The sequence below is a fragment of the Patiria miniata genome, unplaced genomic scaffold (genome assembly GCF_015706575.1).
Source record: "Patiria miniata isolate m_02_andy unplaced genomic scaffold, ASM1570657v1 HiC_scaffold_3, whole genome shotgun sequence".
Taxonomy (NCBI): Eukaryota; Metazoa; Echinodermata; class Asteroidea; order Valvatida; family Asterinidae; genus Patiria; species Patiria miniata.
This window is the reverse complement of record NW_024037069.1, coordinates 33,408,112-33,432,898: the sequence shown is the minus strand read 5'-3', so window position 1 is coordinate 33,432,898 and position 24,787 is coordinate 33,408,112. Positions and strand designations below refer to the sequence as shown.

General features: G+C 40.0%; 1 protein-coding gene across 1 annotated transcript in view; it reads left to right on the top strand.

Moving 5' to 3' along the window:
- The first annotated feature begins 6,735 nt into the window (after positions 1 to 6,735).
- LOC119737597 (arrestin domain-containing protein 3-like) overlaps positions 6,736 to 24,787 on the top strand; it is a 45,624-nt gene continuing 27,572 nt past the window's right edge. The window contains exons 1-2 of the mRNA XM_038212054.1: positions 6,736 to 8,031; positions 22,252 to 22,392. Of these exons, the coding sequence (XP_038067982.1) occupies positions 7,905 to 8,031; positions 22,252 to 22,392 (268 nt within the window). The 5' untranslated portion in view covers positions 6,736 to 7,904. The remainder of the gene's footprint in view (positions 8,032 to 22,251; positions 22,393 to 24,787) is intronic.

The window sequence follows — 24,787 nt, the reverse complement described above, 5'->3', positions numbered from 1 at the left end:
ATTGGTGCGCTTGAACTCAGCTGTTTATTACCGCGCTTTTGTGTGCACGCATTTGTGCTAACCCTGCAGCCACGCCTGTAATGAAACCACGCACATTTTCCACCTGGATTGGAACAATTGTTGCGGTGCCAGGCTTTTATTAAATTTCACCTGGTGGGGCAATAATGGTTGCTATGAGCAACTGGTTACTGTCGGCCGAGTCTAAAACAAAAGTGATAGAGCTAGAGAGATAGCATATATATATATGTGGTTAATGAAACGCGTGAACCCGAGAAGAGTGAGAAAAGTCAAGGTTTATTGTTATATCACACGTTGGGTATGGTGTAAATTAACTGCAGCTGTTGGCTTTGGAAAGTCATTTATGTGGCGAGATAAAAACTGTAACCTTGACTACCGCGTGGTGAAGCTATTGTTAGATCTTTGCTTTAGAAATGAATAGTGAATACCGATGTGTTGTTTTTTTGTATAATGTCGAGATTTCGTCATTTTAACTCGGTTTAATTGTAGTCTAAGAAGTACCTCTTTAATGGGCAACAAGTCCATAATAAGTTCATCACAAGCCGTTCAGTCCTTAGTCAAGTCACAAGCTATTTACATAAATTAGGACAAGCGCTTTCCTTTACAATAATATTGTCAATCGCCAGTTACTTGTGACTGGCCTTGTTAATTGACTTGTAATTTTATTATTAGCCATATTTCACAGGATTTTTGGTTTTAGTTGATATCGCAAGTACACTGTTATTTCGGTTGTGTAAAAATCAAACGGTTGTGTACTATATAGACCTTAGCAACCCGTTGTGTAAACTGTTGTTTACACAACTTGTGTAAAATATTACACAACTTGTTCAATTTTTTTTTTTAATCCTAAAATCATTCACACTATATTAACTACAAATGCACCCTTGTCACGATTATTTCTTTGGGGGAGACTTTTCGCATGTACATTACAATCCTTCTTTTTGCTAATGCAATTTCTTTTTACGGAATTTGCCATATTTTCAATGGGAAGCGCCAATAAAATTCTAAAATCATTCACACTATATTAACTACAAATTCACCCTTGTCACGACTATTTCTTTAGGGGGAGACCGTTCGCATGTACATCACAATCCTTCTTTTTGCTAATGCAATTTCTTTTTACGGAATTTATTTTTTGGGGAGCAAGACAACATTTTGGGGGGCTAAAGCCCCCCCCCCCTTCCCCTAGAACCGCGCCTGATTTAAAGGTATAAACTCAGAAAATATTCGAAAAGCAACTGTTGCAATGAGGACAGGACTAAGTGCTCCTTTACCTAAACAAACCCAAAAAACTTGATACAGTGCATTCGGCTGAAATAGAAAAGTGTGCTACCATTTTGAAATCATACATGGTGCAGTACCCCAGTATAAAATTCCTCTCATCTAAACACCAGTGGTAAATCCTCATACTTCGAAATTCCTTTAAAACTACTCAAAACTCTCACAGGTGTCAGCTTGCACAGAAATCAACATGTCGTGTTTTCTTTTCTTTTCAATTTATGGTGGATTGACCGTTGACTTTTGGAGAAATTCTCACCCAAAGCAGATAGACCACCCCTAAAACGAGTGATGTTCCTAAACTGTAAAAGTAGCCATTTTAAAAACAGGATCCCTCCACAACATGACTAAATGGCGCCACTTTCGGACCCAATGGACCGATCCAGTAAGCACCGCCCCATGGTGTTCTGACCAATCACAGCCGTGATTTACGTCCGACATGCGTGCACAAAAGTCCGACATGCGTGCACGCGCGTATGATGCGCGCGGCAGGAAAATGCAGTGTGGCATTGGAGAGAAGCACGTGTTAATTTGCTCACGTGCGCACTGGGCGGAGCTTACTGGATCGGTCCATTACATCTGAAGTGCTAAGAATTGGAAGCCCCGAGTCCAAGCCAGAGATGCAGTGTCATAATAATATTATGTCTTCAATTCCCCAATTCCATGGCTCTCGGAACTCTCTAATGTAGAATAATTTGAGTGTATAACTTTTATTCATGAGCTCGGTGGACGGCCGGATTTTGGCCTGTTTACTGGGGTGTACCCTGAGGCGATGTGCAACGAAACAGCGCCCTCTAGACAGCCCTCAGAAAGCCCTCTAGAGCACTCTCAAGAGAGTCTCGGACAGCAGTTTTTGGATACAACTTAAGCAAATATTGCACAGTGCTAGAATTGTCATTTACTGCCCTCTATTGAGGCTTCCTGTGGTTCACCATGTGTTTGCAGAAGAGTGCTAGTGCGGGACTGGGGCAAAAGGGACTCAAGATTTTGCTCCTTCCCGAATCAACAACATCATACGCGCTATACGCCAGTGTATGCTTTCTTAGGGAGGTTTTTACGCAAAGTTGTGCTTGTTGATGGTGGAAATCGAGGACACACACATGCAACATCTTCGCGGAATCGAGGACAGGAACATAATCGAGGACGAACTTGATAAAACGTGTACAAAACAAATAAGAGCTGTTGCAAAAAAGTTTAAGTGAAAAGGGAAGAGGAACAAAAGAAACTCCTCGATTTGCACAATAAGGCCACAAAAAAAAGTCTCCGGTTTTTGGTATGGAGCTTGTCCAAAAAGTGGTGCGGCGACGCGTTTTTTTTTTTTTTTACCTGCCTTTTTTGCTTCAAATGTCGGCTGATGTCTGCAATTTAATGGTGTCCGACTAAACTTAGTGCAAATATATGGGAGTCAAGAGAGGCCACATAAAGCTTATTCTCAATCATAACCCCATCTAAAAACACGTTAAAATTGTGCAGCAGCAGGATTCCAGTCAAACCAGTGAGTTTGGCGGTTTTGAGACATCATCTTTCATTGAAAAAAAAAAAAGTTTTCATTTTGCCGACGCGCATGGCTACGGCGACGCGCGCGCATACCAGAAACCGGAGACTTTTTTGGGGGGCCTCAGCAAACGTGTATGTGCTTGTCAATGTTTACTGGGGTTAACACATTCTGGAAAACAACGTTGCTCTGCTGCAACAAGAGAGGACAGCAGACACATTTTCTTTTTTTCAGCAACACTGCCCAACTACATCAATAGAGGGCAGTAGACACATTTCTTCTTTCAGCAACACTGCCCAACTGGACCAATAAAGGGCAGCAGCCACATTTTGTTCTTTCAGCAACCCTGCTCATCTTCAACTTTCAGCAGCAAATATAAAAAAGTGAGTCCCATCACTGATCCCCATAAAAATCCGGATAGGCCATCAATTGGCTGTTAGGAGTCACCGTCCACCGTTATAACCATTCGCTAGACACGTATGGTCTAGCGGTCTAGCAGTGGAGCACAGGATTCGTGATCGAGAGGTTGTGGGTTCGAGCCCCACCGTGGCCATGCGTGTTGTGCCCTTGAGTAAGGCACTTTACCTCAATTACTCCTCTCAACCCAAGTGTTAAATGGGTACCGGCATTATTCAATGCTGGGAAGGTAACAGACTCACTGTGGAGGTGGTGTGGCGATTCACCCACAGCAGCATATGAGTCTGGCCCAATCGCTAATGAAAGAGAGATGGGCACTCCGTTCCTGTGAATACAGGTTCGTCCCCTTTACTTTACCTTTCATAACAAAATAACTTGTGGAATTGTAAACTAATTGATCCTGATTCTAAGGCCAAAAAAAAAAGGCTCCGGTTTCTGGTATGCGCGCGCGTCGCCGTGGCCATGCGCGTCGGCAAAATGAAACAGTTTTTTTTCTTTTTAATACAAGATGATGTCTCAAAACCGCCAAACTCACTGGTTTGACTGGAATCCTGCTGCTGCACAATTTTAACGTGTTTTCAGATGGGGTTATGATCGAGAATAAGCTTTATGTGGCCTCTCTGGACTCCCATATATTTGAACTAAGTTTAGTCGGGCACCATTTGCAGTCATCAGCCGACATTTGAAGCCAAAAAAAAAAAAAAACAGGTAAAAAAAAAGAGAAAAAAAGCCGCATCGCCGCACCACTTTTGGGGCAAGCTCCATACCAGAAACCGGAGACTTTTTTTTTGGCCTAACCGTCAATCTTTACCATGTGTATTGTATTCAAAAGTCAAAATTAATTTGTGATATATTTTTTCATTATTTTTAATTCTGATAAATTCTTTTTTAAATATACTTTCCTTAAATTTGCTTTTTTTGATTATAAATATAGGATGGGAGTGGTTATACCATTTTCAGTACCATTAGATTTGACAGATTTTGAACCAGCGCGCAGTCAGTGGCGTTTCCGGGAGGGGGAGGGGGGGGGGGGAGGGTTCAGAGTGGCATATTACAATCGAAATTGAAAATCGAAATTTGGACGATGATGGAAGCAACATTTTCCGACGGCGGGCGAACGGCAGCCTGTCGGAAAAATTGTTAGTCCGTCGGCAAATTTGCAGGGATGAAGAGCGCCACCTATTGTCCGATAGTGTCCAAGATTGTCCGCTTTTAACAGCGCCCCCATCGATCTGAAGATGTACAGCAACCCCCCCCCCCCCCCCCCCCCCCCCACCGTCGACAATTCATATCGCCGTAGCTGCTCTTGAGGACCGTTTCGTGCAGATTTATATTGAGGGAAGGCTATCTTAACAACGGAGTTCGATAAAATTGTAAAGCGCCCTCTATGCGTTGTCATTTTGGGATTGGATTCGACAACAGTTCCCACCAATTATTAAATTGTCAGGTACAGAGCATAATGTTGCACTGACACGGAAACTAACGAGGCCTAATATTGTCAGCACACGTTTAACGCACATTTTGTTAATGCAAACTTCCCATCATATTAAGGCCACTGAGGGCAACTCAAGGTGTGGGCTTCAGAGGAAAGTGTGGAAGAACCAGCCCCTCACACTGAATAGAACAAGACGTAATAATCTAGCTAATCTCTTCACAGTTTGAAAATAGATGGGATGGGTAACTAGTCCACTGCAGGGCACTTATAATGCCTCTACTTATATTTGACGTAGAAGTACCATAGCCCAGGCTGGGCTCGAACCCACAATCTGCAGAATTAAAATACCCTCAGACCACTAGGCCATGGCACTCCAATTGAACTATAACCGTGCAGCTACTAGATAGAGCGCCATCTACGGCAACCAATGTCTAAGCCCAGCTGCAAATCAACCTCGTGCCCTATATCGATTGCAGCACGCATCGCCTCCCCTGCGGCCGTGAGCTTTCCTGATGCTGAGGTGGCAAAGGCTCGTCAAAGTGGGAAGGCTAATGAGTACAAGGTGAATCGATTTCTGCCGGCCTTAAGGCCACCGCGCTCATAATCCAACGCGTAGCCAAATCACGTATACAAAGTGTATACGCCCTAGGTTTAAAGTTCAATAAATATGTAATACTTTCTTATACGATTAAACTTGAATTGCTTGTGCAAACATTTGATAAATTGTTTGAAATGGAACTCACAGATACAGAAGGTATGCTTGTATTGTACCAGAATATAAGTGAATGAAATAAACCTAATCCAAGAGATCGTCATTGCTTTTATATTGAGTGAAAAAAATCGACAATACAAATGAAAGAGGAAGCATAATATGCGCGATGGAAGATTGTGGGGTAATATTTGTGATCAAAATATAACGCATCAATTAATTATAACTTCTTTCGTTTATAACTGGTCACAAATTTCGACATGGAGGTATCCTTTAGCCTTATTTATTAATTTTGAAATGAAATTAATTGAAATGAAATTAAGTGGTTGAACTTTAAAACTGATTTTTGATTTAAAAAAGTATACGTAGTCAAAAAATAATATATTCTTCAGCCAACAAATTGAATTGAATTGGAGGTTTGTTTTGTTATTGTTCCTACCAGTCTCGCAGTCCAAAGACTGAATTGCGATGGTTTACAATTTACAATTTAACAGAAATCATTTGAAAAGGACCAAATTGTGTCTTTTAAAACAAAGGACTAGCTGTTCCTAAAAGACAAGAAAAGATATTAATCGGAAGTGAGCAATACAATAATAAAATGACCTTGAATTATGTTCGGAGAGGGAGGTCTAGCTAATTAAAATTGAAAGGTCACCTAATTGAAAGAAAGAAAAAATAACTCGACCGACAAGTTAGAATAATACCCTGGCGTTGCTAAAAATACATCTCTTTATAAAATATTGTAAGGTTGGACCTTAATATCACAAGGACAAGTGAGTGACTGGGTGTAGTGTGTTCCCTTTGTTATTGTGAAGCCTTTTAACGGTTGGAGGTTACGTTTATGAACCTTTCCTGTATCAAGTCAACCGGTTAGACAAGAAAGCTGGCAATGCATCAGAAACGGAGGCGACTCTTCACCCGTATCCGCCTCCCAATAAGGCGCTATTGACGGCTAATTTCTTTGAGATCTCATCAGAAGGGTTTCAAATTATCTAGTGACCCGGAATGTTCACCTGCACATGCGCACGGAATGTACTGTGACTATGTATTTATCATGACTATATCTACAATGATTTTCGTTTCCTTCACCGTGTTCTGTAAAAGACACTTAATTGGCCTAGTTCCAAAATCTGAACACAGACATCACTTTCACATTAAGTATGATCCACTTTCACAAAGTTAAATGTGTTACCCTTACAAAAATATAAAAACATCGCCTGCAAAATATCAAAATTGAATGAACTAAATCTCACGATCGTTTCATTGAGAATGCAGTTTGCAAGAACGCTGTTACTTGGATTCGACGCCAACTACACGACGAAAAATAAAACGGCCGTCGCTATGATGATAAAAAATTGCTTTCGCATGATGAGAGCCGAGAGCGCCAGTGCATATACTCGATGCCACACCGCGTGCGTGTACACTCGTGAACCTCAATGTTCAGTTGAAATTGCTCGCAGCCTGCCTGGAATACTGGACAAAATGAAAGGGGAAGAAACGACCACTTGCGGACCTAAGGATGGACTAGTCTTCAATAAACGACATATCGACTTGAAGGATTTCATCTTCGAGGAGGGAGAGCATTGTACCAAGGGGGTAAATTAAGCGAGTCTTGTTGCGGTCGCGAGTGATACTGCACCAGTAGTCAGGCGATTGCGACAGTAGACTGCGGTGAAAGGAGTATAAGAAGGGACGGTACTTGGATATTAAAGAACAATATTTGCTGAGTTATCCGAACTGAGCTGTGAGGGATCTGTGATATTTGACGAGGCTTTGTGTTCACCATTGATGTGGTATCACCATGTGTTTAACTTATGGCGCAATGTAGAGAAAGTGGATAACAATGCATTGGCAATCGTGGAATGATATCTGGGGCTGTTTAATCACTCCCTCGTAGCGGTAACCTTGCGGTTCAATCGTAGGAGGAGGAGGAGGAGGAGAAGGTAGGAGGCAGGCATCCTGGACGACCTGTTGCCATGGATACCGGCTTCTCTTTTACCCCGTCCGTCTTCATTTGCGTGAGGGAGCTCCAGAGTTGGACCCATGAAGTGTCAGCGAGCCCCCCTCTGCGACGAGACGTTACGACAGTCACTTCCCCTCTAGCATCAAGTTTCCCAGACTCACTCTAAGAAGAAGAAGAAGAAAAAACTCCCTTTTGCTCGCTTTTTGCTTGGCGAGAATCAGAGAGAAATTCACCCGGAGCTGGGATTTATTGCGGTTAAGGGATCAATAAATAAATCAATGCTTTTACCACTCTCTATGCATACCATATAGGCGCGGTTAGATTTGCTATATAGAATAGAAAATAAAATAATAATAATAAATCAATAAAGGCTGAGTTGCGGTAAACATCAGTGCAAACGGACACGCCGGTAGCAGGACACGCAAGACTAAATTTTCCGTGTTACCCTGAAGTAAAATTTACCAGCAGTGGAGCTCACGAATTACTGCTGCTTCCTGCGCTGGACGCCATAATGACTCGCGGAGATGGCGTAGTGGTATCGTAAATTTCATCCGTGGAAGGGAAAGTGGCAATTAGCTAGCTGTCCACCATGTTTAACATGGGAGCAGTGAAAGCCTTTGATGTCTTTCTGGACGACGAATTGGAAGTTTATCACATTGGCGAGTCCATGAAGGGAAGAGTGGTGGTGTCGCTGACCAAGGATCTGGCGATGAAAGGTAAAAAACAATTATGCGCCAAAAAAGCCCGCTTTTCAATTCTTTGACCGTACACATACAAGCCTATTGGTGCCTTTAGCTCATTTGCATTGTAACCATCTTTGAAGTACGTGCTTTGTTCTACAGAGATACACATCCAGAGTGCATTCATTATTAAGGGAATAAAATGCTTGGCTGGTTTTAAACACTATGTTTAAGACCGGTTGGAGTCTGGATGCTGATTATTACCCGAGCCGAAGGCTACCGGCCAAGCACATAATTTATTCCCATTCATAAACACCTTTTCGGTGAAAAAAAATCGAAACTTTCCTATCCAAAAGTCAAAACAAGTCAAAAATTAAAAAAATTCCAACGATTTTGTTTAACACCTTTACTTCATGTTTTCGGGCCACTCTCTAGCTATATTATGCTAACACATCTGGTGCCTAGGTTCAGTGTGTGTAAGTGAATTTTCACTAGAAAAGAGTAAATTTTTACTGTAAGGAAATAAGACAGAAACCTTTTTTATTTCGTATAACTAGTGAATGTCTATAAATCTGGGAAAATTAAGCCAAAATGAATTTAAACCAAACTTGAAACAATGGAAAATCTTCAGAACACACTTGTTCATAAGAAAACTCATAACAAAAACCCAGTAGATGCTTAGAAACTGTTCCATTTTCATCCCAGACCGAAGGTTAAGCTGAAAGAATTCAACTGCATGCACAACTCCAGAAAGGTAGCGTGCAACCAAATCATTGATTTGAAATTAAAAGATAGTAATAATGAATTCAATGGTTCTGAGTGCGCTGAATATAAATGAGCAGACGATAATGCAATCAGCGGCGAACCAGAATGATATAGAGAGAAAACTCTTGTATCTTTATCGAACGACCCGATCGAGATTGCAGTTGATGATCATTGAACCCCGCGCCACTTGAGCCGTACGCGCTATCAGACCACTTGAACTGGACAACCATTCTCTACAACTCATGCTTAAAGTCATCGTACGTAGAGCATTTTTTTCCTGGTCAGTCTAATACCCTTGTGATCCAATATATCCCTGATAACAGAGCATTTTATACTCAATCAGTATTTGGCAATTAAAATTATCAGAAATTGGATCATATATACAAGTGAAGGGTTTTGAGGAGTAAGACTCCTTTTGGGGAAGCACCAGAAAAGGTGTCTTTCAGATTAGGTCGTGCACATCACGTACCTCAGGTGTATTTTTTGTGGTACAGGGGCAATCGACCACTTGTTTGTGCGCCTTAATTTGCAGCCCTTTACCTGAAGTGGCTTTCGGCCTTGTAATTGGTGACTTCCATTAAAAAGTGGTAGTTTTCGCTTCCAGCTACATGATTTAGCGCATGTTTCCGGGAATGGAGACCTTCTCAGTCGGCGAGTCTTATTTGTATACACGTATGTCATGTTGCCGACATTTCCCGCGTTTTTCCATGCCAACCTCAGAGAGGAGAGCGTCAAAGATACATTATGCATTGAGTAATGGGTTTGGTCTTTGCTGAAAGCTATTCCGGGCAATGAACATGATTGCCGATGGTCGCTGTGTGAACTACCGACCGCTCTATCTTTTGCTCGTGGGTCACGGTGCGTGCATGCTGTATAAGTAGCTGATTTGACAAGCTACACGGCGTAATGCATTGAGACGGGTATGGTGGAATCGCTTTGCGTTTGTCCGAGATGGATCTAGATGAGATCCATTATTTTCGACGTCGCCTGGAATTAAGGCCGGCTGGCAGGGCTGCATAATGAACTGACCGAGGTGACCTATACGGGACGAGGCCATCGCGAAACCGTACAGATTACCAACTGTTTCAAGTCTCGAAAACCAAGGCTTATAAGAACCGTCTTGAGTACACAAATCCGTTAATTTCCGATCGTTGGAAAGGTCAAAATGATTCGTGGCAAAACCGCTCATACCATAATTACGAGCTTTTATATGAAGTAGGCCTATGCATGATAACCATTGGAGGTTTGAATGATATCTTTTGGCTGATTGTGCGGTTCTGAGAGAGAACCATTTGTTTCAACTCGACGTTTCAGACAGTATGCTCTGTTCGTCATCAGGAGACTCATGACGAACAGAGCATACTGTTCGAAACGTCGAGTTAAACCAAATGGTTCTTCCAGAACCACACTGAAATATCATTCACGTGTTACTGCAAACCTCCTATTCATTGATATCATGTCCACCGTGCAAACCTTGAAGTCTCATTTATACATGATAACTTATATTTCGTTTATTCTAGTATTTTTTTCAACTGAATTGTTTTCTCTCTACTTCCTGCTGCTAAATATACTAACCTGACGGTTTTAGAGACCATGTCAGCTACTCAACAAAGGACATTGAAGTGAAAAGATAATCTTAGGGTCGTATTAAATGAAATACTAAGAAAACTCACATTGCTCTACTGCCATCAAATTTCATAAGATTTTTGCAAGTGCAAATGAAATATTAAAAGAAACACCCCCTCCCCCCCCCAAAAAAAAAAAACCTAAACGAAACCAACTCAACACTGTGTAACAACCCTATGCTGTCAAATATTTATGCCTTTCAGAAATGTTTCTATGAACGCCTGGAAAGTCATTAAGTTGTGGAAAGCTTATTTTCCTGCAGGTCAGTTTGGCCTCGAAGGGCTGTAGCTATATACCCCTCATTATGGAGATAATTACCAGCAAGGCTGGACGAACTGCCTTTGTCTTTTATTAGCGATCAATACATCGGCTAAATGTTGCCCCAAGGTACACGACAGCTCGCAAGCTTTGCAGATGAGAACGTGTAGTTAGTGCCATTTGCAATGCAAACGAGGTCACGAGATGACCACATTAATTGCCCATCCGGAACGGAAGCCGTTGACTCAAAAATCAAACGTTAATAAAAAAAAATGTAGGCCTACGTTATTTGTACGTATAAAATACGTTTGGAAGAACAGATTATAAATATGAAACTCGAACAAAAATTAAATTGTTTTGGAATCTTTTGAGCTACTGTCACAATACAGCCTCGTCGAGCCACACGATAATCACATGAACAAAAAAAGGTCGGAAAGTCAAATGAAATTGCCGAAGACTTAATGAACGTTTGATACAATCAAGTCTTGTACTGTATTGCATCAGCCCTGAACGTTATGCAATTACCTCTATAGACGTCGTCAGTATTTGTGAATGCACCGACTTCCGGCCCCGATGGTCGGGTTTGTTGTAGCCGGCGAGGCAAAACATGATTTGATAACTTGCACTAAGAATGAAAAGCGAGTTGGATTGGTTTGACATTCAGAGATGGGAAGGAAAAATTCCTGTGTAAAATGCTGTATTTCTTTTTCAGTTGCTTTTTTTGTGCGTAAAGGCTTCCATTACCATGCAGGTAAATTATTATTGTAGCTTGCAAGAAGCGTGGTTTCGTGTTGACAAACATGAACAAATATTTTTGTAACCAAAGTTTCCATTTATCTTTCAAAAACAGTCTCTGTTTTTACAAAAAGATTGTAATTTCCGTGGCATACAAACAAGTTTTTTTCATTTTTTTCAAGAGAAGTAGACCCGTTCGCATAACACGAAATGTCAGCCGCCAAAGTCTGGGCCCATATATCATGAGGAGGCCTTCGGATAGTTGTTTTAATTTGGGACTTTGCTTGCAAGGTTGCTTGTCAAACAGAAATTGTGATTATAGGAAAAAGAAAGCATCGAAGAATGCCGGTTTATTCAAGGTCCCCAGGTAGAACGGAGTAATATTCATGAAAACAGCCGCCTCCGCGGGCACCGGTATACTTGGGCGGAAATGACTTTGATATCCCGAATTTGTGGAAGTTGCACTTGTGATGTGCTGTCATGGCTATGTAATTTGCCAGAGACCTTTCTCGGATTGGAAAAGGTCTGGTAACTCACGTTATAAATAGCCTTCTTGCGCATAATACAGTGTTCAAGCTGAATTAGTAGTATGCTGGTCATTATTGTTATGTGCCGAACAGTGGTCATTGAGAACAATACCGCGAGAAGTATACGAACACAAAGAGCACACGGCAATTTCAAGATGTTGATTTGCCCCGATCGCATGAATACCATTCAACGCGTAGGATTTTCAATTATCGTTAATCGGATGGTTTTATTGATGGGAAACTATTGACTTTAGTCACATTAGAAACGGATTCGAACTTGATAATTGTGTAGACTAGCACTGAACAATATCGCCATATTAGGTAGGCCTATATCGTATACCAATCCGTTCTCTAAATATTATCATTAATTGCTTCATTGACTACTTTTATTTTAGAAGAAAAACAATATCCGTAAATATTATATTAGAGAACACACGAGCATGCTCCTTAGAATCCTGCATATAATATAATCCTGTAAAAATAGGGCCAACTTACCTTTAGCCGTTTTATGTCTTGATTCCGAAAGGCAAGGCAAATAACAACATGTCTTTTTGAGAAATATAGAGACGTAGCCAGCCTACGTCTCGCTTCAGTCTCGTTTGAACTCTGAAAAAAAAAACCTGCAAAGAAAAAAAAACATGAAAATAAAGGGAAATGATAGTATAACGGCTTGACACGTAGTTGCGCTTGTACATTTATTTAATCGGAAATTTAATCCCAACTGTTTCAGTCTCAGAGAAATACACGGAGAGCATTTCGTGACGGGGTTATTTTTTTTAACAGCACTACCGGGAATTCATGATGGAATAATGACGAAGAAAACACGTACGGGAATATTGCTTTCGCAGCCCACAGCCAAATGTGTCGGATCCGTCGCGACATGAATCTCGTCTTTACAGATGAATGTATAATTGGCACCCGGAGGTACGTGTATAATGTAGTCTCATTGGCATCTGAAGAACAGCCGTGTCCTTAATTTCCCTGTCCCAGGGTAATTTGATGTCGATGAAATTACGGTGCGATATGTCAGGAACACAGGACAGCGTCTGTGAGCAATGGTTACTGCCTTCCAATCTTTACGGCTTAATTTGAGTCTAGTCCTGCTTATGATACGTCCACATTATCGAATCTAGCATCAAATTTGGGATAGGAGAAGCAATAATGCATAATCAACATAAAAAGAAATCAAATATATTATAACGTATTTTTTTTTTAATTCTGAGTAAATGTAGATTTAAAACGGGGAAACCAATATCAAATAAAACATTGAGAATTGAGATGGTAGACTGTGCTTACAGAAGAACACTTTGATTTGAGAAACAAATCCCAAGACTACACACAACCGAAACCAAATAATCGAACACTGCTGCACGCAGGCCTGACCTACTAGCTCCTGTTTGATGGGTACTCCACAGTTCAAATAAAAAATCTGTGTTACAAAATAAAAAGAACAGTTTACTCTTAAGATTTTCTTTTTGAAATGTGTGGGGTGCTGTGGTCCAATGGTTACGGTTTGTCGTGGTATATGGGTTCGAACCCTGGCAAGGAACATGGTGCTTGTGTTCTTGGGCAAGGAACTTTACTTCGATTGCCTCTCTCCACCCAGGAGTATAAATGGGTACCTGTGAAGGTAGAGACCATATTGCACGGATCTCGAGCTGATGCAGGGTCTCATTCCTGATGAACAGGGATAACAATTGTGGTGCGCATTTGATCATATTCCAATGGAATTTGCACAATTACTGTATAAATTATAAATTATAATAACAGTGTTACATAAGGCCTGAAATATTTGTCAGAATGACTTGTTGGCCATGAATATAAATCCAAGGTTGACGCTAAACCATAGACAATTACGCACGGATATTTGCTGGCCAATTTGAATAATGGATCATGGAGCCCGTGCCTGTATTATACCCTACCTAATTGCCTTCAACGCATTGTTACAACGAACCAATTTGTTTCAACACGCTGGAGTATGGTACGCTCAGTCATGGATCAGGCGCATGCGCGATGAATCCTACTATTTTGGGTCTTAATTGCGTTGTCATGGTTACACCAGATCGTTTCTTTTTTGTTATATCTCAAGGCCACTGCAGATCGTTTTGGGTACACAATGTGTTTTTTTTTATTTGACTTATTTCTTTACGAAGAACGTTTACTCGGCGTATTCTTCATCGATTTTTTTTGTTCGCGCATGTAAGTCAGTTTGGCTGGTTCTTTTAATTCCTTCGTCCGATCAATGACTGTTAATTTGTTTGTTATACTATTAATAACAATCAATTGCTAATTCATTTTGTTTAAAGAATCTGCAATAGTTTGGTTTGATTGTAGACTAAAGGCTTAATTTGGGATAGGATTAAAAAAACACCCCAGTTTTCTATTTTACGTGCTTTAATTATTAATCAATTCATCAACGCACTGCGGTCCCGACATTTGTACATATAAGTTTATCTAATTTGCAACTTTGAATCAACGCAGAAACAAAATCACTCTTTGAATGCAAAGGATCTACCTTACCTAGATTGTGTTAAATCCCCTGGACAGCTGGCAAAGTCAATTCAAAAGGAAGCGACAATAATGATTTCGCCTGTGGATAAACCGCTACTATCTCGACACACGGTCGTGGGTGGCATAGGCCTGGTAAGCTACAGTACAAATCACCTCATAGATGAAATTGAAAAGGAGGCTTGTCTATCGCATTCGGCCGCTAATGAATTATTCTGTAAAGATTCGGAGTAGGTCTAGTTCATCAAGGCGAGCTTTTGGCCTGGGGGCACCCGGTCAGTGTTCCAGTGAAGGCCTAATTCCCCTCTTCGGCAAATTTGGTTTTCCGGGAACCACTCCACCTGCCTGATATTAAGGTTCCTTGAACTGAAGGTTCATGTTGATTCTTATGCCGAAGTTATGTACTACTAGTTTCTATATATACTTTTATACACCAATGTACTCGTGAAAGTGCCACGCTGATTTCGCTTCGATAATTAGCCAAACCTTCTACTTTGGTGAGTCAAATTCACAAAATGAGGGAGGGCAATCTAAATTTTAAGATTTAAATCAAACATAGAAGGACAAAAAGGTAAGGTGCTTCTGTGCTCAATTCATCAGATTTTGAAATATGTCAATCGGTAGGAAATTGCTAATTCAGTAGGAACAATTGTTTTTATAAGACAATAATGTGCGACTGTGTCACCTCAAAATCGGAACATATGCTTTCTTCCCCTAAACACTCCGAATCGAGGATTTCCAACGTAAAAATTATATTTTTTTCAGCATTCCCAAGCTATGAGCGTGAGTGATTTCTTTCCGCTTGCGTACCACCGAAACTGTTCTAGGGCACTCTATGCACCATCTCGCAAGTTCAATTTACTTCTATTCGCCTGAAGTGAAACTGACAGCAAAACGAAATTATCTTGGGTCGCATCAACATGCATTTGGCTCGGCATGCATTGTGCTTATTAAAATTAGCTTATTATCAGAAAAAAACTGCGTTGGTGGAATTTTGTGACACGTGGGTATTGTTGCTTTCGGTCAGGTGACAGGCCGAATTTATAATAGAGCTGCTTAATAATTTAACAATGGGTCATTTGGGTAGGAAAATATTACCTATGCAATGGACAAGGACACTTATTGGAAAACGTTCTGGGTGGTTAAACATGGGTCTGAAATGCCTTGTGCGCAGCAAATTTTGATGATGATTTTTTTTTTAGCTCAGTAAACAGTTATGGATTATTTGCTCATCATATTACGGTGCTTAATAGCTTGCTATAGCGTAATTGCTTTTTGAAGGGTGAGTGCATTAAATAGCTTGTAGAAAAATTGGCCTTACGCCTTTTCATTAAAGGTAGGTAATATAATTTGTTCATGCCATTTTGTTTTTATTTGAGACAGCAAAATTGCTCAAAACCATAAGCAGAGTGCATAACAACTAACCTGGTGACATTTCAGCTCAGCGGATACAATACATTTCGATAAAACAGAAAAAAAAACTTTGCACAATTTTTTTTGAGTCTCGTTATACTGGATTCCATTGGTAACGCACGTAGAAAGCTGCACACTTTTTTTTAAACCACCTTCAATCATCTATATTTCGTCAAAACGATACCATTTCAGGTGGAATGATTTCACATGGTATTTGGTAGGCCTACCAGTCATATCTTTGCTTTTAGCAAGGATTTTCTCGTTTAGTCGATAGGACCGTTACCGGAAAATTATCAGTGTTCCTACGTGCCTTAGATTCTTGTTCCCCTAATTCATTGTATTTATCTACACTCTTGAATTGGGAGGTTGTCACAATGAGTGCGTTCCTCGGTTAAAAAATATATTTTCATTACGAGCAAAATATGTGAGATGAATTTTTATCCATAATTTAGAAATTATTCACCAATAATGTAGTTCTATGTATGATCGCCTATTATTTCATCGTCTTTATTCCTGCTCGCCTTTGGTTTTAATGGCCAACTATCCAAAGATATATTTCGTATATCGTTTCTGTCTGTGCTTTCGCACAGTCCAGAACAAATAAAATGATCTTTAGTATACACATATATAAAAGACTGAGATAAAACACCCCAAAACCAAGTAAAGAAAACCAAAATAGTATAAGGCTGTTGTTTTTTCCCTTACAAACCAAAGGTATGTTTGAAAGCGAATGAACGCGAAAGCGAAACACACTTCAAAACAGGCCTTAGTACTCCGACAGGCTTGAATATCAACCCAGACTTGAATCAAATGTCGACAAATAATATGTTTCAACGAGAACTAATATTAACAGGATGTTGGCTCGGGTTTCATAATTCCTATCTTTCCAGTATGGTTTTATTTCATTCCGATAAAAAGTTAACAAGCATTTAAAATCACTCTTTATAACAAATGTAAAATAAGACAGTATCGAGGTTAAGTGATAGTTCTAACCAACTAGTCACTGAAGAGGCATTTTTCAATTGCTTTTTCAGTTTTTGTACGCTGTATTCCATTAAGAAGCCATATATCACTCGCGTAATATAAACCGTGCAGTCGGTACGGATTTATCACGGATCTCTCTACATTGTCTTCCTTAATAAATTGCCCGGAGCATTTGCCACGTTGTCTGCGACCATTGGACTGAAAGCAATTTCATTTATTGCCGCATATCCACTCCTGGATCTAATGCAGTTCAGATGTTCTCCATATAATTACATTAAGCTGTGGTGGCAGTTGAGCATGAGGCGGATAATGCTATGAGTCGACTTTCTTGGAGTTCTCCTATATATCGTAACTGCATCCGATAACAGTGACACCAAAGAAACTTTTTTTCCTGATACACTTATACGATTTTGACAAATTCATGCGTTGTACATCATTACATACATTTTCAAAGCTTCCCAACTGAGTTTTACAATTACTTTGAAGTTATGTGGTCAACATCCATGGAAAGAATAGTCCCTTTAAGCCTATCTTTTCTGAAACCTCATGTTTAATTTCAGGCAATGCCACGGGCGCACACATAATACAGAAAACGTGCTATTATATATCAGACAGACACAGTAATGATGCATGAAAATAGTTAATTGGTTTTCGAAGCTGGATGATGCTTCGTATGCGTTTCAGGTATACTTCATAATATTAAATGCATAATAGGATCATTTTCACTTATCCCAAAAGTATCCTATACAGAATTATTATCAAAATGCTTACGTTGAGTAAAGATCGTATAAGTCCTTAACACACCGTAAAATTATTCCGTTTAGCTTGCTTCCAATTGGAAGAAATCAAGATATGTAGGTGGTTTCCAAGAATCAGTCAATTGACTGATTTAGGGAAATAAAGAGTTCTAAAGACGAGATCGTGAGTCGTCTCATCAAAAGGTTCGGATGCTTGTCACTGTTTCTATGAAAGTGTAATATCCACTGAGCTGAAACTTCAGTAGGTCAGGTTTTGAACATTCTTCTTTGGATTTTGACTGAGCGGCGTTATCATTGTAAACGAACAAAATGCATGAAAAGGAAATAATCCAATACGCCTTAAACTAAGCAGTTTCTTTGTGGCAAGATGCTGCAAAAGTAGAATCAAGTATCGGTGAATCACTGAACCAAATTCCCAACGGGATTTAAGCGATCTGCCTCGAACCAAATATCTAGGACAGTTGTAATGTCGCAATCTAGTTCTTACACAGCAATAACACCAGAGATTCTGAAGACATCTCCATCCTCCACACAGCGAGCGAATTGTATCCGTGTGACTTGACATCAGATCAGATGTCTCTATATGCCCCTTATATTAAATCTACATCAGCAAGGTCTGATAAAACGGTGCGGCGTTACACCGTTCCCCATTAGTAAGACAGCCTGCTGGATACGCCAAATTCACGTGCCGAATGGAGAAACTTAAAATTTGATACGAGAAAAAGAAACCCTACCGAGTTTGTTCGCCGTTACCAGATACCTGTTTTTTTTCCTGATCGCCATTGAGGATCCGCATGTAATGTTGAGATTATGGTGTATCAATGACGCTTAATAAAGATGTGGTACACGATGCTATGACCATTTTATACATGTAATACGTCATCTATTAAACAGCATCAATCTTTTTGGTGTTCTTATCAACTGAAACGTTCCCAACTGTATCTAGGCCTATATAGTTTCCATTTTATGTTGCTTATTGTTAACCAAAAAGCTAATAATCAGTTTTGGTGCCGCTAGAAGTTGGACCTCTTACAACTTCCTTATAACTTCTTTGCTTTTCATTTATCTTTGTTGTTTATCTTTGTCATTTACTTTTATGTTTGTTTATCTATTAAGTTACGTACTTAATATGTTTTCATTTTGAAGTTATGAAATAAGAACTAGATTGAATTGAATTGAATTGAAAAGAAAAAGGGAGTCCACATATGCGCCTAACGCCTAACTCAGTTCTATGTCTGAGCTTTTTCAATTGGACATTATTAAAGTCGCACTCAGCGTGATATTCGAATTAAAACCTTGTCAACCTTCATAAATCAAACGTATAAGTAATAAAATACAGGGAATCAATTTCCAACAGACTATTAGATGTTTATCTATTTAATATTCTTTTGGTGAAGAAACTTCAAAAGATATTTAAGATCGTACTCTCACTCATAAGTGTCATTATTAATCAAGTGTTTTTAAACACGCGGTATTTTATTCTCACATTACAACCTAAATGTACCATCAGACTTGTTTCGCCGTTGCAAACCTACCCTGTGGGATCGCGTGTTGTCTTGATAATGTTGCTCAGCATCACATTAACATTAAAAGCAAACATCATGCAATGGTTTTAGCGCACGGATCTCAATTGACATGACATAGATGAAATACGTGCCTTCTATTATGAGACTCGTCATATTTCCTGCTCAAGCTTCGATATTTATCAACCACTTTCTGTTTACACATGTACATGAGGTTACCAGTTCTCCAAGGGTTCATAACAACACGCAGTCTAACGTGCAGTGAAAACCACCAGCTTTAGAGCAAACACGTTGCGATGCATCTACGGCGTATTGAAATTTGCATCAACTACACGTTCATATAACCATAACTCAGGCCTTCCCCGACTGCTCTTATCCCATTGTAAATATACACACTCTGCTGGCATGATCGATAGTTCTGATATGATATAGGGCTACACACGGGAAAAGGCTGACACGAAATGACAGCCAAAGCTTATCAAACATATATTATGCATGTGAAAATCGCGTGGTGTGATTTTTTTTATGTGAATCTGCATGTATTCCTTATATGTATACTTCACAGAAGCAATCAATCTGGTTCCTTTCAAAAATAATCAAGAGGCCATAAAGACAGAGTCACACAAAGTGTCGTAGTAAAGCACGTCTCCAATTGGCTATATGTTTGTTTCCTATATTGTTAAAATGTTTGATATATTATATTCATTTAGTACATGACGAATTAAGAAGCGTTACACGCAGACTCCACTGACGCTAAATCTAAACTGTTCTATTTCAATGTTCAAGTCCTATCTTACTAAATTCAACCTGAAAGGTTGAAACGGTATGCCTTTAAGCTAGATAACTCAAACTCAGTCGCTAGTATACATGTATTTGATTTGACTATAGCATAAACGGTGTAAATACAACATCCATACATACTGAGCATTTATATTCCCACTAAAACCGGCGGGGTACTGGATAGATTCAGAACTATATTCGTGTTAGTATCTATATTTCCCTACCCATTAAGGCCTACGCATTAACACACCGGTGCATTGTGAGCGTTGTTTACGATTCATATTTTGAAATTACCTTTACTCTATGGTCTCATTTGCCGAATGTGGAAAGGGCACATCAGACGAACAGGCTGCCGAGCCTGACATTTTATCCCGCTCTCTTGGCTAAATTTCCCTTTGAGGATTCAGGAGTCACTTTAGAAATGTCACAGCGGTGGACATTGGCAGGCTTTTACGCATTGTCGTTCTGGTTTAATACGGCGGACACGAGAACTCTTGCGGTCGTGCGAGCAGCAACAATGTTTTGGATGTGTACTGAAATTCACAGTCTATCTCATTACCATGATTTTGCTGGTCCCCGAGAGCCAGCCTTCTTCATCATTTGTACCTATCTCACTGACTGACCGGCTCTCAGTCGTGATTCGGGCAGTTCTATCGTAGATGATTACCCTTTAACTGAATGGTTCAATCCTGTATGCAAAGACTTCCAGTTGAAAGCTATTCTGAATCAATCGACATTGGACCCAGCTGTGTTTCCCAAACCTGGGCTTCATCTTGTCTTCACCTCTCATGATATTAGGCCTTAGAGCCGAAACCTTTGCCTTAATGAAACCGTAATGACCGCATCCCGTACACGTCCCACGTGATTAGCAGAGATTGGACCGAGGCGAGGCGAGAATAACAATTTGTCTAACTCTCTTTTGATTTCCACCACGAAAGCTGCGAGTAAGCTCGGAAATCAGTTCTCCATCCCTTGAGATTCTTTTATGCGGATTCAAAGCCCATCTTTATTTTCTCTTCTGTTGCTTTAAAATAATCCACACATGAGACCCTCCTGCTAGTTTAACCTCAACTTTCAGCCCTTATTTATTCGGAGAACGGTATCAATACAACCCCGAGTTCTTACATTTTACTTTGCAGGCATCGTCCGAGTGGCTTTCAGCGCAGTTCGTGCGCGGGCGGGAACTTTTTGTTATTTTACGCGGGAAGTAATAACTCCGCACGCCGCGACCTGCCCTAAACTGAACCGACAGCCATTCTCGCTGGCCTTGAGAGGAGATTGCTTCTCGGTGACCGGAAATGCAATTACCCTCACCTCCAATTTCTTTTAAAGTTCTGGTCTGAAACGGAGTTAACGCTCGGCTTACGATAATGATATTGAAGGCCTGTAACACCAATCATTCTATATTGGTGGCAATTTTGTCCCAGAAAATTGGAGGCAATTTAAGATATCGCCTGGTTGTGGTTGGCAATTAATTCAGGATGTTGATGGACTATCTGCCTGGCTGAATCAATCAGACAATTTCGTAAGCCACGGTCCATCCGTCAAAGTGTCCGCTTACATTAATGACTGACCTACTGACCAACTGGAGTACACTTGTTACAATTGGTATTTCAAACTGTCTGTATAAATGTTTTATTGGAGCAGAGTGAGCGCCGATATTGTAATTTTTTGAGTAAACTGTCGGTTAGAGAATAATAACTGTGATATTTTGATGTATGTCCAGTGCCATCAAACTTTTAGTAGTAGTAACATTTATTTCAATGATGTCATTCATTACAATTCTGTACAAACATGTATACATTAGAAACAGTCACTAGTATAATATTTGATAGTTATGTACACAGTGATTAATTATAAAGTGTGAAATTAAATGATAACATTTAGGTATAAGGTTAAGCAGAACGCTTTTGTGCCCTTACCTATGGACAAACATACGACCAAGGAACAAACAAAACAATACGTGAGGCAGACAGGACAAGCGTTTTATTTTAGCGATTTACTTTAGTAAATTGTATTGAAATTATTCCATACTCTGGTAAATGACGCCACTTTAATGCAATGCACAATAATTTATTGTGTACATCGAGGCCTACATTTGATTTCATTGAGGTTAGTTCACATTGCTAGACCTCTGACTCAGTTCACAGTTTAAAATCGCCACTGCTATCTCCCAGAAGATATCGTTGAAAAATTGAGGAAGTTCGATGAGCCAGAATTCTTCGAGTTCACGTGTGTAGAATTCATGTTGGTGTATATATGTTCAAGCACAAAACGCAAACTGTATGCCTACCTTCAGCTTTCAAAGGATGTGAACGTAAGTATGACTATTTCAGGCACTAGAGCATTATTAAAGGAATTTTTGCCTGTTTTTTGAAGGAATTCGAGTGTCCCTGAAGGGTGAGATTCGGACGCAGTGGAGGGAGAAGATAAGGTCAGCCACCGGACAGAAGCGGGCCGGAACGTGCCTACGAGGGGCGGAGCAGTTCATGTTCGATCGAGCCACCGTCTGGGGAAAAGGTATGTAGCTCCTCCAAAAAATAAAGATTTCTGTTTCTGTCACGGGCTAATTTTTGCGCTTATTGTTCAAATCCCAGAGATCTGGTACACGGTACCCTGTGGAGACATGTGCATAATAGAGAACAAGATATTGTATACGTCTCCACAGGGCGATTTCTATAGATACCTCTCCACAAGGTTATCACAAAATAGATCTATGGATTTTACACATGAACCATATGAATTTCCAAGATGTGTTGATCAGTCGCAAATTGAAGTATTTTATGTTAGGGATATTAAGTCCGAATTTCAGACCAGGAAATTGAATCTGGTTAAAAAAAGGAGCACTTTGAAACTTTCAAACTCTCTCATTTTAGCACACGGGAGAAAAGAAATAATTCCACAAGGATACAAATGCCAGTAAAAGATTTTAGTACAAACGTTGAAAAAAGCAAAGTGGTGAAGCTACGGGGGCCTGTGTTGGACACATAATTCAACTTTATTTAAACAAATTAATTCAACTTGGGTATCGATACAATGTACTTTGATGTCGAAAGGACTGTCACAATGTAATAATAATAATGATAAATGGGGATGGAGAATCAAGAGTACAGGGATCTTGGCCTAAAAAAAATTATATCGGACAGCACGTCTCACTTCACTTTACCTGCGTTTTATGGTTATATAAAGAAAGAATAAAAAGCTCATTTATCATCCGAGTTGCAACAGCACGTTTGTAGACCCTTCAAACCAAACGCATTGCAATGATTAAATTATATAGCCCTCCCCAGAGTTGCAATCATCAGAACTGTAATCACGCACATCTCTCAACAAAAAGGAGTGTTTACATGAAATACATTCTAAACTTGATTTGAAACAGCCGTAGGCTAATGGTGGTATGTGTACAAAATAGCTTCAAACCACTTGAAGTGGTGTCCACATTTTTACAAAAAAGTGGCCCTATTAAAAAGCTTAATTGGTTACGAACTTTTTTGATACCTGTAATCAAACGGAAAAAAATATATATAACACTTTACATTGATATCGCAGCACTCATGCAAAAGGGTAAAGTACACGTTGTTGTCACATCAACTGCCAGTTTTAATGTACCCGAAAACAGGAAATTGCGCATGAAGAAGATCAAATTGAGCAATGTTCTGTCACTTTGTAAGTGAGAAAGCTCTTATTAAATTAACACCTGGACAAAGATGAATGTCTCCTTCCATTTAGGAGTTTAAAAGCTGCATTTACACAGAACCAGCTGCTTTCAGACAGGGCTGACAAATGTGAAACGAAAAAAATGCACTCGAAATAGTCCACGATAGATTGGATAGTCGCAGTGCCTTCGATTTATCGTGGTATGATGAACAGGCACACAGAGCCTTGGTACAGTGATGTAAAGGTAATGTAGGCCTCCGGACATGAATGATCATCATTGATTTCGTCTCTTGATGATTTAACTGGCCACATTGTAAACGGAGGAACTCTGCTTTACAAAGTTCGAACAATCTTACCCAAACAGTTCTTCGTAGATTATTGATACGGAACCAGAATTTGGCGCGAAGCCTTATTCGTGTCAGCTGAACCACCTTTTGGGCCTAAAATTACACACCATGAAACTTGTACTAGTGTATAGTAATGATTTACGAAACAGGTTTTTAAGGATATGTTTCTAGTTGCCACGGTCGGATTTCTCTGGCGCCATGGTGTCCTGTAATATTCTTTTCCAATCTTTCAAACTCTCCGCATCGTCTTTACGCTTCCATTATGTCATTGGTAAATCAATATACGCGAAGAAGGCTGTACCGATATTGTAACCCATTGAATGAGGACTGTATTCAGTGGGCTAAGTGATTTGTTTTCTCCATCATTTTTTACTTGATACGGGGTTGTAAAAGACTGTTTTATATAACTGCACGAGGACGGTATGTCGCGTGGTAGAATGAATTAACAATCGTTGAGTGACAGGCAATTCGGGTAGTCTTCTCCGGCATTATGGACAACCTTTCAGCTTAATTGAACTGCATAGCAACCAACGGATTTTACCCCAGATGACAGACAGCAGAGAGGTTTTTTTTTTCATGCGGGAGAGAAGATACATCTTTGTCAACTGAAGTGTGATACGTTGAGCAGCCTGTCCAACGTTGTGAAACTCCTGAGAGCTTGTGGTACGAAGAATAGAAGAATCTCTTTTGAGAGGATGTGGGGTTTGAAAAAGGGGGTCTACCCAATGTTCCCCAATATATCCTGTGTTCCCCGAAATCCTTAAGGTTATGATTAGGTTTCGGGTCGGGGATAGGTCTAGATGGTTATGGTTATGGTTGAGGAACATTTGTACTCAGGAACATTGGTATTGGGGAACATAGGTATTGGAGAACATAGGTATGCACCCCCGAAAAGAACCGGTTGGTTGTGA